The sequence below is a fragment of the Cervus elaphus genome, chromosome 6 (genome assembly GCF_910594005.1).
Source record: "Cervus elaphus chromosome 6, mCerEla1.1, whole genome shotgun sequence".
NCBI lineage: Eukaryota > Metazoa > Chordata > Mammalia > Artiodactyla > Cervidae > Cervus > Cervus elaphus.
Genome location: NC_057820.1, coordinates 31,061,074 through 31,076,777, shown reverse-complemented (window position 1 = coordinate 31,076,777; position 15,704 = coordinate 31,061,074). Strand labels below are relative to the sequence as shown.

General features: G+C 38.3%; 1 protein-coding gene across 2 annotated transcripts in view; it reads right to left on the bottom strand.

Moving 5' to 3' along the window:
• Positions 1-9,016: 9,016 nt before the first annotated feature.
• The window catches only part of LOC122696503 (UDP-glucuronosyltransferase 2C1-like), a 45,030-nt gene continuing 38,342 nt past the window's right edge, over positions 9,017-15,704 (bottom strand). For both annotated transcript variants that reach the window (XM_043906575.1, XM_043906576.1), the window contains exon 6: positions 9,017-9,543. In XM_043906575.1, coding sequence (XP_043762510.1) covers positions 9,264-9,543 — 280 coding nt within the window. In that variant the 3' untranslated portion in view covers positions 9,017-9,263. The remainder of the gene's footprint in view (positions 9,544-15,704) is intronic.

Sequence of the window (15,704 nt, the reverse complement as noted above, 5' to 3'; positions counted from 1 at the left end):
ATTTGGATGTGATTAGATGGGCTCAGTCTGGACAATGCAAGATATTCTCTTCATCTGCAAAGTTCACTAAAATTCACCATGTGCGTTGGCATTTTCACAGTGTCTGGGGATTAGGGCTTAGATGTCTTCATCGGTCATTATTCTGCTAACCACAGTCTCTCCTCTGGGCCCCAGAGTTTCATGTTCATCACACAAGCAAAATATATTCACTTCATCCTTAGTTTTCTAAAAGTCTCAACACGTTACAACATGATCTTAAGATCCTAAATCTCCTCCTTTATTTCATCTCAGTCAGGTATGGGAGAAACTCTGGATATGATCCATTATAGAGCATAATCCCTCTCCTTTGAGTCTAACGAATGAGTTATCTGTCCCTCAAATATAATGATGACAGATCTAGCATAACACTACAGACACTGTTTCAAAGGAAGAGGAAATGGGGATAAAGTGGAACTTCCACCATTCCCTCTGGTTTGAATGATTCACACCTTCAGTGTCTCCAAAGAGTCTTTTGTGTGACTGAATACTCTGATCTTTTGATCATTCTGAAGTATCAAAGCAAAAGCTTTGATAACCACACACAGCAACTAAAGAGTTCACATGCTACAACTAAAGACACTGCATGTCACAACCTAAAATAAATAAATAAAAACCTTCATGTTGCAATGAAGACTGCATGGTCAAATAAATAAATTAGTAAATGAATGGGCGAGTGAAGAGACAGTAAATTCAGGAAACTATGGCTTAACATTTCTCTTGCCTCTTCCCACTTAAAATCAGAGAGGAACTATCCATCTTTAGATGGACTTTTGGCCTCTAATCGCCTTTCCACAATTTAAGTGGACTCATAGTGGCCCATGCCATCTGTCTTAGATGACACACTCAAGTATTCTATTCCCCACTTTATATGGTACTCAGTTAGAAAAAAGGAATATGAGCTGGGGCAGAGTTGAAAATCATTTCAACCTGGAATCAGAGCTTGTCGACTCAGCCTTTTACCAAACTCTGCACTGAGTAGCAAGTGCAGGACTTGTTGGAATGAGAGCAGGACTCCCTCTAGTGCTGCCTGCAGGCATCACCTTTTATTAGAAACCATTGCAATAAAGGGGTTTCCCAGGTGGCACTAGTGGTAAAGAAACCACCTGCCAATGTAGGTGACATAAGACACATGGGTTTGATCTCTGGGTCAGGAAGATCCCCTGGAGGAGGGCATGGCAACCCACTCCAGTGTTCTTGCTTGGAGAATCCCATGGAAAGAGGAGCCTATCAGGCTACAGTCCACAGAGTAGCAAAAAGTCAGACACTATTGAAGTGACGTAGCACATAGCACATTGGGATGAAGTCTGGTTGATGGATGAGTCTAGGCATTCATTCATTCCTGGTCATAATACTAACATCTCCTTCATAATTTATATTCATATAATTTTCTGAACACAAAGCAAAATTTGCAAAACGGTTTTAAAAAGTATGGAACTGACTGCAAAAACTGACAGTGAAAGTCACTCGGTAGTGTCTGAGTCTTTGCAACCACATGGACTATACAGTCCATGGAATTCTCCAGGCCAGACTACTGGAGTGGGTAGCCCTTCCGTTATGCAGGGGATTTTCCCAACCCAGGGATGGAACCCAGGTCTCCCGCATTCAGGCAGTTTCTTTACCAGCTGAGCTACCAGGGAAGGTCAAAATATACTTGACTACACATGCATTTTAAAACTTTACCTCCTTTTACAATGTTGACTGGAAAAGATATGCACAACCTAAAAGCTGAGGGTTAGGTTTTATTTGGTGGGAATATTAGGACTTGAGCTGTGAGGCAGCATCTTTGGCAACTGGGGAGAAAGCTGACTCCAAGGAGGTAAGAGAGAAGCTAGGCTATACAACAAGTTTTGCAAAGAGGGACAGGTAATCTGAATATTAAAAGACTACTGTTAAAAGCTAAATTTCTCACATGAAAAGATTTAGCAATCTTCTATGTAATGGAAGTTGTAAGTCTCTGGGCTTGCTGAAATCATTTCATTCATATGCACCTAGCTATCAAAGGTCTCAGAGAGACTGAATCAGACCTACCTTTGAGTGTTTGAGTGCCTCCTGCAGAGGCCTGGGAGAGTGCCTTGGGGACAGGCACTCTGGCTGCAGCAGATCTGGGACACGCAGCATGTGGCATTAGCCCTCTTGGAGGAGGTCTCCATTAGCCCCACCACAGAGCCACCGAGCAGACGACCCACAAACTGCAAGACAATTATACCAAAGAAATTCTCACACTGCTAAGAAAGTTCTAGGACCCACAACAGATTTCCCAACCTGGGAATTTGGCAAAGGGACTGAGAACCCCTAGGGAATTTGACTTTGGAGGCCAGTGGAATTTGACTACAGAACTTCCACAGGACCGGGGAAACAGACTCTTGGAGGGCACACACACACAAAAAAAAAAACCTTGTGCTCACCAGGACCTAGGAGAAAGGAGCAGTGACCATACAAGGAACTGACCTAGACTTGCCTCTGAGTGTCCAGGAGTCTCTGGCGGAGGCATGGGTTGACAGTGGCCTGCTGTGAGGTCAGGGACATTGAAAACAGCAGTGAGGGCATAAGTCCTTTTGAAGGAGGTTGCCTGGAAAGGAGACAAGAACTAAACTGAAGCATATTAATTGTGGTAAAGGGTCCCTAGGATAGTGGGGTGGCTTCCCTTGATACAAAAATCATAATTTTACTGTCTGACAAATCCTTTAAGGGTGAAAGGTGCTTTTATTTCATGTTGCCATATGGGTTACTGATATCATATACAGTTTTATCTGAGTATTAAAGACTGTCTTTGTGTGAAAAGAACTGAGAATGAGATATTAGAATCTCAGTCTCCTTGGTTAAGTTTGGAGTCAGAAACTAGAACCTTTGTGCAACTGGAGTGGATTCAGAAGCAAAGAACTTGGGGAGGAAATAAAATTGAGAAGCAGAAGGTTAATAGTAATTCAACATATACTGCAGAACTTATAGTTCTCTATTTTATGAGTAGCAGACCTTTCTAAGTATCAATTGTATTACCATTTAAAATACAGCAGATAATCTCATAAACGTAAGGAGTGTGATAAATCTGAAACACAGAAAATCATTATTTTTGGTTAAATAGATAAAACATGACAGAAAAAAGCGCTTTCTTCATTTTAAAAAGCAAGCAAGTTTGAAATTAAAAACCAAAAATATGAGTCATTTTTATAATGTATAGAATGTGACTTTGTGTTCACATATGTGTGTATATACACTTCACTGTTCAGTCACTCAGTCATATCCAACTCTATGTTACCCCATGGACTGCAGCACACCAGGCTTCCCTGACCTTCACCAACTCCTGGAGCTTGCCCAAACTCAGCTTGCCCTTGAGTCAGTGATGTCATCTAAACATCTCACTCTCTGTCGACTCCTTCTCCTCCTGCCTTCAATCTTTCTCAGCATCAGGTTCTTTTCTAATGATTCCGCTCTTTGCATCAGGTGGAAAAAGTATTGGAGCTTCACTTCAACATGAGTCCTTCCAAAAATATTCAGAGCTGATTTCCTTTAGGATTGACTAGTTTGAACTTTTTGCAGTCCGAATGATTCTAAAGAGTCTTCTCCAACACCACAGCTCAAATGCATGAATCCTTTCATGTTCAGGCTTCTTTATCATGCAACTCCCACATCCATACATGACTATTGGAAAAACCATAGCTTTCATTATATGAACCTTTGTTAGAAAAGTAGTGTATCTGTGTTTTAACACACTGTCTGGATTTGTTATAGCTTTACTTCCAAGGATCAAGCATCTTTTATTTTATGGCTTCAGTCATCACCTGTAGTGATTTTGGAGCCCCCAAAAATAAAGTCTGTCATGGTATCGCTTGTTTCCCCATCTATTTACCATGAAGTGGTGGAACCAGATGCCATGATCTTCATTTTTTTTATGTTGAGTTTTAAGTCAGCTTTTTCACTCTCCTCTTTCGCTTTCACCAAGAGGCTCTTTAGTTCCTCTTCATTTTCTGTCATAAGGGTGGTATCATCTGCTTATCTGAGGTTATTGATATTTATCCTGGCAATCTTGATTACAGCTTATGCTCCATCCAGCCAGGCATTTCACATGATGTACTCTGCATATAAGCTAAATAAGCAACGTAACAATATACAGCCTGTACGTACTCATTTCCTAGTTTGGAGCCAGTGTGTGTTCCATATCCGGTTGTAACTCTTGCTTCTTAATCTACATACAGATTTCTAAGAAGGCAGGTAAGGTGTATCAATTCATCTCTTGAAGAATTTTCCACTTTGTTGCCATCCACACAGTCAATGGCTTTAGAATAGTCATGAAGCATAAGTAGATGTTTTTCTGGAACTCTCTTGCTTTTTTTATCATCCAAAGGTTGTTGGAAATTTGATCTCTGGTTCCTCGGCCTTTTCTAAATTCAGCTTGAACTAAAAGTTTTTGGTTCTCACAGTACTGAAGCCCTGCTTGGAGAATTTTGAGCACTGCTTTGATAGCAAACTACCACACAATTGCACTCATCTCACACGCTGGTAAAGTAATGCTCAAAATTCTCCAAGCCAGGCTTCAGCAATACATGAACCGTGAACTTCCAGATGTTCAAGCTGGTTTTAGAAAAGGCAAAGGAACCAGATATCAAATTGCCAACATCCGCTGGATCATCAAAAAAAGAAAAGAGTTCCAGAAAAACATCTATTTCTGCTTATTGACTATGCCAAAGCCTTTAACTGTGTGGATTACAATAAACTGTGGAAAATTCTGAAGGATATGGGAATACCAGACCATCTGACCTGCCTCTTGAAAAACTTGTATGCAGGTCAGGAAGCAACATTTAGAACTGCACATGGAACAACAGACTGGTTCCAAATAGGCAAAGGCGTACATCAAGGCTGTATATTGTCACTCTGCTTATTTAACTTATATGCAGAGTACATCATGAGAAATGCTGGGCGGGAAGAAAAGCAAGCTGAAATCAAGATTGCTGCGAGAAATATCAATAACCTCAGATATGCAGATGACACCACCCTTATGGCAGAAAGTGAAGAAGAACTAAAGAGCCTCTTGATGAAAGTGAAAGAGGAGAGTGAAAATGTTGGCTTAAAGCTCACCATTCAGAAAACTAAGATCATGGCATCTGGTCCCATCACTTCATGGCAAATAGATGGGGAAACAGTGGAAACTGTGGCTGACATTATTATTATTATTTTTTTTTTTTGGCTCCAAAATCACTGCAGATGGAGATTGCAGCCATGAAATTAAAATACACTTACTCCTTGGAAGAAAAGTTATGACCAACCTAGACAGCATATTAAAAAGCAGAGACATTACTTTGCCAACAAAGGTCCGTCCTGTCAAGGCTATGGTTTTACCGGTAGTAATATATGGATGGGAGAGCTTGACTATAAAGAAAGCTGAGCGCCAAAGAATTGATGCTTTTGAATTGTGGTGTTGAAGACTCTTGAGAGTCCCTTGGACTGCAAGGAGATCCAATCAGTCCATCCTAAAGGAGATCAGTCCTGGGTGTTCATTGGAAGGACTGATGCTGAAGCTGAAACTCCAGTACTTTGGCCACCTCATGCGAAGAGTTGACTCATTGGAAAAGACCCTGATGCTGAGAGGGATTGGGGGCAGGAGGAGAAGGGGACAACAGAGGATGAGATGATTGGATGGCATCACCAACTCAATGGACGTGGGTTTGGGTGAACTCCGGGTGTTGGTGATGAACAGGGAGGCTTGGCGTGCTGCGGTTCTTAGGGTCACAAAGAGTCGGATACAACTGAGTGACTGAACTGAACTGAGATGAGTGCAGCTGTGTTTTAGTTTCAACATCTTTTGTCATTGCCCTTCTTTGAGATTGAAATGAAAACTGACCTTGTCCAGTCCTGTGGTCACTACTGGGTTTTCCAAGTTTGCTGGAATATTGAATGCAGCACTTTCACAGCACCATCTTTTAGGATTTGAAATAGTTGAGGTGGAATTTGTTCATAGTGACACTTCCTAAGGCCCACTTGACTTTGTACTCCAGAATGTCTGGCTCTAAGTGAGTGATCACACCATTATGGTTATCTGGGTCATTAAGATCTTTTTTGTATAGTTCTGTGTTTTCTTGCCCCCTTTTCTTATTATCTTCTGCTTCTGTTATGCCCATGCCTTTTCTCTCCTTTATTGAGCCCATCTTTGCATGAAATGTTCCCTTGGTATCTCTAATTTTCTTGAAGAGATCTCTAATCTTTACCATATTATTGTTTTGCTCTATTTCTTTGTATTGATCACTTAGGAAGGTTTTCTTATCTCTCCTTGGTGTTTTTTAGAACTCTGCATTCAAATGGGTATATCTTTCCTTTTTTCCTTTGCCTTTAGCATGTATTCTTTTCTCAGCTATTTGTAAGGCCTCCTCAGACAACCATTTTGCCTTTTTGCATTTCTTCTTAGAGATGGTTTGGATCATTGCCTCCTGTACAAATTTATGAACCTCCATCCATAGTTCTTCAGGCACTCTATCTATCAGATATGATCCTTTGAATCTATTTGTCACTTCACTGTATAATCATAAGGGATTTATTTAGGTCATACTTGAATGGCCTAGTGATTTTTCCCTACTGTCTTCAGTTTATGTCTGAATTTTGTAATAAGAAGTTCATGATCTGAGCCACATGTATAAAATATTTTCATCCCCCTATTAGCATTTTCGAGCTTCCCAGTTGGCATTAGTGTTAAAGAGCCCACCTGCCAATGCAGGAGACCTAAGAGACTCAGATTCAATCCCTGGATCGGGAAGATACCCTGAGGGGCGGTGGAGTGGGGGGTGGGAAATGGCAACCTGCTTCAGTATTCTTGCCTGAACAGAGAAGCCTATCAGGCTACAGTCCATAGGGTCATAAAGAGTCAGACACAAATGAAGTGTCTTAGCACAGCACAGCACATTAATGTTTTCTATTGTCATGACTGAGAAGAAACTTGAGCAGGATTTCATAAAATAGTCACATATCAAGTGTAAATATTTTAAAAAATAAAGTATATTAAAGCTTGCTATTTTAACTGACAAGAAAGATCAGAGATCATCAAACTCCTGAAAAATATTTTATCAAACTTAAAGTGGAAATATATGACATGTTACAAAGGTTTAGCTTGTGCATACCTAAAATCACTGCCATGTTGTTAATGTATTTAATATAATAATGTATAGATATTTAAATAGGTGAAAATTGTGGTTAAGAAAAACATTGGTCTCTACATGATATAATTTATTCATTTATTTGTTATGGTAGTTCTTTTGAATAAACTCAGAAATTGTTCAAGGTATCCATATCGTGAGTTTGCTTAACCTCTTTATGCTACCTCATTTGGTTATTAAAAAAAAAAAAAAGTGATGGTATACCTTGACATTGGTGGAAAGTAACAAAAGATTAAATTATGATTTTAAACAATATTTTAGGAAAATACATTATCTTATTGCCAGAATATAGCACTTGGTAAATTGTAGGTTTGATTACATTAATTTTATCATAAGCAAGACAAAATTATGTTTACCCTTTTTAAACTGTATACCTTAACTCATTATAATTAATTATTCAAAACATCATACAATTGAGAAAATCTCTTTATAGTTAATTCCACATCTAAAAATAAATTTATCTTTACCTTGTTGTTATTTGTGCCACTGTTGTTGTAAAAAGCAGATAACTGCCCAAGTGATTTATAATTATTCTAAGATACAGATGCAAGCTTGGATTATAAATATCAAAAGCTGTGGTAGATCATTTAATGAACTTGATTACCACTGTGTAATGCTATCACAGTAAGACCGAATAGTTTTTTGATCTCAAGGTCAAAACATACTGGAGGATAGATCTCAAGGGCAACATACTGGAAGATAGATTTTTTTAGAAAAGAAAGGAAAAGACTTCTTTATTTTTATTAAAAATCATCTTTTATCCTCATGTTACTGCAGAGTTCTGGCTGACACTAGTTAATAAGACGTCTAGGTACTTGTGCTTAGTTTAGTGGTCACAGTACAGTTCATGAGAGGACCAGGAAAAGTGATGAGACAAAGGAAAAGGAAGAAATGCGCAAACTCCCGGGTTTCCATTTATTGGAGAAATTATCCACATAGCAAATAGCATTTTTGAGAAATACATATTCCTCCAAAAGTATTTGCAGTGTGGCTTTTTAGTAGTTTGCTGCTTCTTTTTTACTTATGTACTTTGTAAATAAAATTAATGTAGGAAGAATTAAATAGATTTTTAAGTTAATTTAAAAGGGTAGGTATTAAATTCTAATCATTTACTTTTGCTCTATTGTACCATCAACGTTGCTAACATATGATAATCAGCTAGTTCTCTGAAGCCAGGAAGGGATATTCATATAATACAAATGAAGTATTATCGCTATTAATATCCAAATGAAGGGGAATCTTGAAATGAAAGATGGAAAATAGTGTTTACAAACGGGAAAAAGTCTGCTGTGTCATCTGAAAGAAAACTGATGGTGTAAAATGTGCTTTAAGGCTTCCCAGGTGGGGCTAGTGGTAAAGAACTTGCCTATGGATGCAGGAGACATAAGAGATGCAGGTTCGATCCTTGGGTTGAGAAGATCCCCTGGAGAAGGGAATGACAACCAGCTCCTGTATTTCTTGCCTGGAGATTCCCATGGACAATGGAGCCAGGTAGACTACAGTCCAGGGTGCCGCAAAGAGTCGGACATGATTGAAGTGACTTAGCAGGCAGCAGGCAGCAAAATGTGCGGTACCGCAGAGTAGAAACTCAGACTCTCCTGACCATCCTGACTGGAAGGGAAGCTCTGGCTAGACTGTACTCTACACTACTCCTTGTCCAGTTTCTTTAGAGAGTGAGTAATAATGAGTAGACACTGAACCCAAAATCATGTTAGATCTTCAGGAAATATTCAATATGTTCAATACTGAAAATAGAATTAATCATTATGTTCCTAAGACCTCAAACAGCAGCTCAACTGGTTGAAATAAAATTGATAAATAAAACACTGAGCCTTTAATGGTAGTAACTTCCATTTGTTTAATTGTTTACATTCTCTTTTTCAAGAATAGATTATTTTAAAGTTTATTTCTGAATCATGTGGCATATTTGGGGAGTAAGTCTTTGATTTTTGGCTTGGTAAACTGAGGAATGGACAAGAATCCAGTGGAGTAGGAGAGGAATCTATACTAATCAATGGCTGGTTACTTCAATGAACCATTCCAAGGATTCCAGGTCAACTGCTTAAAAAAAAAAAAAAAAAAATGCTACTCTCTCTTTTTCTTCTTTGCAGTTTTACCAAACTTCCAGCAAAAAAGCAGGCAACATTTAGTGACCAGGAATGCAACAGTTGCCACACAAGCTAGCAGGAAGCCAATCACATCCAAAGAGTGGTGCTGGTACCAGGTGAGGTCATGGAAGGCTGGGCGAAGGTGCTTGGCTCCTTTGTGGCGCATGATAAACTCAACCCAGAAGACTGCTCGGTCCAGGGGTTTCACAGGCTGATCATGGTGAATTCTTGATAACTTCATAGCGTTCTCTTTATAGCTAAAATTGAATATATAAATAACAACTTGAAAAGTTTATTAAGGACACCATATACCTAAAACTGTTGTATATTGTTAAAAGTATATTGCGTAATTATATGATCGGTTGTGTGATAAATGATATCACTGAGACTACAGAAAGCATATGACAATTTGTTTCCTCTTGAGATATTTCTAGATATGATGGCCTATCAGTTGGAATGTGTTTGATGCCTTATAGTCTCAGTAATTACTGGAGGCAGGAGAGAAAATAATTGCCAGTTGGAAATAGTATTCTGGAAGTACAGAAATAGGAATGGATTAATATGTAGCTTGAGAATATAGAATTTTGATCTCACTTGCTGAGTGTGGCATTGGGAACATGATAGTGTCAGGAAGCAGCATTGAGGGCAGATCTGTGAAAAAGGAATCCTTCTCTCACCCTTTCACTCTTCCCCAGGTTCGATCTGGAGTATCAGTGTTAACAAGACTTCAACAGTAACAGGAAATGGTTTTGGTCTGTGATCTCCATGGTCCTGACATTCCAGATGCAAACAAAAAGCTTCATGTGACCCTCTGGGCAAGAAGTAGGGCCTGAGACTGAATACATGCTGCAATTTTTGCTTCAGGCTACCGAGGGCTGCACATGCAGTGGTGAGATGGAAGGATGGCAATTGTTAGAACACGAATCTTTCTAACTTCTGTCAAGGAACAGACCAGGGTTTTGGTTTAAAGCTTTGAATGGCTGACTTAGAAGCAAGATTTCCTTGGGTTTGTGAAGGAGGGGGATTATTCACCCACACTGAAGTGCAGTCATCATTGATAGAAAATATGGAACATTACCTTGTAAAAAATGGTGGAACAGCATGTAAAAAGTTCTGAGGAAGAGAACTATAAACCAGAAAATCTTAAACAAAACCCTTTTCCCCTTTGGTTTTAAAAAACCAGGCAGGACTTTCTAAATACACAAGAATATAAGGAATAAGTATCTCTGAATACATCTCAGGAAAACAAACAATATCAACAGAAGTTCCAAGACAGACACAGTAACAAAATATTTATCAGATAAAAAGTTAATAAAATGAATTGAAAAACTATGATAAAGCACAAATTGCATCATTAAATCAATATAAATCTGAAACAAATGCTAAATGATATTGGAAATTATGGTCACAGACAAGATGTGCACATTGTCAACTTTGATAATATACACTGATACTATAGCAAACTAATCTAAGATGTGATGTTTAAAGCACACTGATGGGACCTGGGGCCTGTTTTACAGAGTGATGTAAGTCAGAAAGAGGAAATTAAGCATCATCTATTAATATTGGAACCTAGAAAAAAATGTACTGGTAACCCCACTTGTACAATAGGAATAGAAATGCAGACATAGAGAACACACTTGTGGATACAGCCAGGGTAGGAAGGGTTGGGATGAACTGAAAGAGTAACACTGACATATATACACACCATGTGTAAAGTAGATAAAGCCAGTTAGAAGCTGCTGTGTAACCCAGGAAGCTCAACCTGGTGCTCTGGGGTTTCCTAGGTGGCTCAGTGGAAAAAAAAAAAATTGCCTGCCAATGCAGGAGATGCAGTAGACTGAGGTTTGATCCCTGGGTCAGAAGATTCTCTGGAGAAGGAAATGGCAACCCACTCCAGTAATCTTGCCTGGAGATTTCCATGGACAGAGGAGCCTGACGGGCTGCAGTCCATGGGGTCACAAAGACTCGGACATAACTGAGCAACACACACAGACACAGAGATGGGATGGGATGGGGGTAAGAGGGAGGCTCAAGAGGGAGGGAATATAAGTATACTTAAGGATGATTCACACTGTTGGACAGTACTAACCAATATGACATTGTAAAGCAATTATTCTCCAATTAAAAATAAGTTAAACTGAAAAGAGAGATACTGATAGGAAGTTAAGTGACTTTAGTGAAAAGCCATTCAATACTGAAAAAAATGAAATATTTTAAAAATTATTTTAATCTTTAATGTCAATGCTTATTTACAGATTTATGTAAAATTTTTAGTAAGAATTTATCTGCTATTAAAGAAATATTTATCCCAGCCTGGCAATTCTTTTAATTTTAATATAGTTTCTTTTTCCAAAGAATATATTTGTTTTATTTGTATGAAATAGAATTACATAATAAATGTAATCTTTCATTATTGATAATTTATTTGTTTGTGATTACAGCTAATCACCATGTTGTAAAAAGTTCCTCCAGAACTTATTTATTTTATTACTCAAACCTGTGCCCTGTTATTCACAGCTTGCCTCACCAGTCTCCCAAGTCCTAGGCCCTGAAAACACCACTCTGCTCTCTGAATTTCTAGATTACATGTATAAGTGACATTGAATAATATTTGTTGTTCACTGTCTGACTTACTTCACTTAGCACAATGCCATGTTTTCATGAATGACAGTATTTCCTTTGTCCTATTTGCTGAATAATGTTCCTTTACATACATATACCACATCTTTATTCATCCACTGACAAACACAGGTTTTAGTCATATCTTCATTACCATGAATCATGCTGCAATTAGCACTGGGGTGAAGATATCTCTTCCATATTCTGTTTTCATTCCCTTAGATATATATCCAGAAATGAGATTACTCAGTCTTACTGAATCAATTTCTCTGAAAGTTATTCAGTCATGTCCAATTCTTTGCTACCCCAGGATCTATACAGTCCATGGAATTCTCCAGGCCAGAATAATGCACTGGGTAGTCGTTCCCTTCTCCAGGGGATCTTCTCAACCCAGGGATCGAACCCAGCTCTGCCACATTGCAGGCAGATTCCCTACCAGCTGTGCCCCAGGGGAAGCCCAAGAATACTGGAGTGGGTAACCTATTTCTTCTCCAGTGAATCATCTAGTAGTTCTATTGTTAATCTTTTGAGGAGTTCCCATACTAGTTTCCATAAGGACTGTATCAAATTACATTCCCACCTGGAGTGCACTGGAGTTCCTCTTTTTCTACATCCTCACCAATACTTCTTAGACCTTGTATTTTGATGATGACCATTCTAACAGTTTCAAGCTGGTTTGAAACTCAGTATTCAAAAAACTAAGACCACAGCATTCAGTTCTATCACTTCATCTCAAATAGAAGGGGAACAATTGGAAGCAGTGGTAGATTTAACTTTCTTGGGCTCCAAAATCACTACAGACAGTGACTGCAGCCATGAAATTAAATAAAAGAAGCTTGCTCCTTGGAAGGAAAACTATGATAAACATAGACAGTGTATTAAAAAGCAGAGACATCACCTTGCCAACAAAGGTCCACATTGTCAAAGCTATGATTTTTCCAGTAGTCATGTATGAATGTTATTTTGTGCATGTGTGCTCAGTCAAGTCTGGCTCTTTGAGACTCCATGGACTGTAGCCCTCCCAGGCTCCTCTGTCCAAGGAATTATCCAAACAAGAATACTTGAGTGGATTGCTATTTTCTACTCCAAGGAATCTTCTCAACTCAGGGATTGAACCTGCATCTCCTGTGGCACGTGCATTGACACATGGATTCTTTACCACTGGACCATAAAGAAGGTTGAGCACCAAAGATTTGATGCTTTTAATTGTGGTGCTAGAGAAGACTCTTGAGAGTCTCTTGAACCACAAGGAGATCAAACCAGTCAATCTTAATGAAATCAGCTCTGAATATTCACTGGAAGGGCTGGTGCTGAGGCGGAAACTCCAATACTGTGGCCACCTGATGTGAAGAGCCGACTCATTAGAAAAAACCCTGATACTGGTGCAGATTGAAGGCAAAAGGAGAAGGGGGTAGCAGAGGATGAGATGGTTAGATAGCATCACCAACTCAATGGACATGAATTTGAGAAAACTTTGGGAGGCAGTGGAGGACAGAGGAGACTGGCAAGCCGCAGTCTGTAGGGTCGCAGAGCTGGACACAACTTAGTGAATGAACAGCATCAACAACAATTTTAACAGGTATGAGGTGGGATTTTGATTTGTATTTCCTGATGCTTAGTGACTTGAAGCCCCTTTTCATGAACCTGTTGGCCATTTGCATGTTTTCTTTGGGAAAACATTTATTCATACCTCTGCTCATTTAAAAAAAATTTTTTTTTTTTGCTATTGAATAATGAGTTCCTTATATCATTTGTACATTAATCTCTTATCAGATGTATACTTTTCAAAGTGTTCTCCAATTTTGTGGATTCCCTTTCATTTTATAGATCATTTTGAGAGGGTAACAGGCAGGAAGGCCAGGGGTCTCCAAACAGAGGAAATAGGCTGCAAGTGCCAGACATTTTTTTCTCTCTTAAGCGGAAGGAGGAAACAAACCAGCGATATTTTTTTCTTCTCTATACAAATTTAAAAGGATGTTTCTCTTAAAATGCTGTGTTGCCATGACACCTGGTTTCACCTGAAGCTAACTATTCTCAAACCTTGAGTTAACCAATACATTTTTTTATGGAAATGTTTGTCTTAAGATATGCTAATTTACCCCAGACTCTGTAAGTTCCGCCAAATGGCCTAACCTACTTACTCAGATATTGTTTCCCTAATCTATGTAAATGAAACTATTTGTTTGGGAATCTGCCCTTCTACAAGATTCAAGTCAATCATTTTATGGCCGGGGATGAATTATCTGGTGCCATTCTAAATTTTAAGACATTCGTTTCTTTTCATTAACAGACTGTGAGTGACTATATAACATACAGCTAAAGACTAGAAGGGGGGTACTCTTTCTACCCCCTTCTGATGCCTATGTCAGAAGCTTTCTCTATCTCCTTTATACTTTAATAAAACTTTATTACACAAAAGCTCTGAGCGATCCAGCCTCGTCTCTGGCCCCGGATTTAATTCATCTCCTCCGGAGGCCAAGAATCCCGGCGTCTTACCGTTTAGCAACAACCTTTCAATTTCTTTTGCTGTGCAGAAGTTTTTGAGCTTGATACAGCCCCACCTATTGAGGTTTGCATTGGTTCCTTGTATTTTTGGTGTCCCAAATATCCCAAAATTTGTTTCTAAGACCCTGTCAAGGAACTTTTCCTCCTGTTTTAAGATAGCAGCTTTATAGTTTCAGGTCTTTTGCTTAAGTCTTTAGTCTATTTCTAGTCAATTTGTGTAAGTAATGTAATATAGGGGTCCAAATTTCACTCTCCTGCATATAATTATTTAGTTTCCCCACTATTACTTATTGAATAGATAACACTTTTCCTATTAAGTATTCTTCATTTTTTTTTTTCCCAAATATTTTTCAACTTTACATATGAGGGTTTGTTTCAGGCCTCTCAATCCTTTCCATTGGTCTGTATGTCTATTTTTATTCCAATGGCATCTTTTTTAAATTACTATAGCTTGGTAGTACAGTTTGAAATAAGAAGTGGGATGCCTCCAACTTCATTATTTCTTGGGATTGCTTTGGCTGTTTGTGATCTCTTGTGGTTGCATACAAATTTAGAATTTGTTTTTCTATTTCTGTGCCCCAGAAGGCTTTAGAAATTGGTTACTCAACCCATTCTTCTTTTTCTGCCAAGGAATTCTTTCTAGCTGAAAGTTCTCTCTCAGTGATGAGTAATGCTGGCTTGGGGATGATGCTGGTAAAATAAAACTGTCATCATTCTGTTCTTGTGTGATTTATCTCAGTTTTTTTTTTGTTGTTGTTGTTCTACTGTGTTGCTAAAATTTCTTACATGGCATTTAGGGCACTCCCAGAAATTATTTTGTTCATGAATAGTGTCTAACTGTTGTTCTTTGTCAAGGAATGAGGAGGCTGGGGTCTTCTCTACCTCCATTTGGATCTCAATTTTCCTTCATTCTCTTTCTCTGGTTTTAATTTAAAATAAATCCAATATAAGAAATTTTTAACTAACAAATATAGTTCTATTTTTTAAGAAAATTCATTATATTATTTTCTATTTATAAATTAGCACAAGGAAATAACAGGTTTCTAAACTGTCATTAATTATAGCTACATGAGGAGAGTTGAGTGAGTTTTTATTTTTATTTACCTTTGTTTTTGTCATATTGCCTAAACTCTTTATAGTGATAATATCTACAATTTTTAAGAGGGTTATAAATAAAAGTACTATTATTAATAGAAATGTGTATGTTTTCAACAATAGCTCATTTTCTTTAAATAAATGTAGTATTTCTTCAAGGTTGTAATCTATCACCCATTAGTGGTAGGTGACAAAG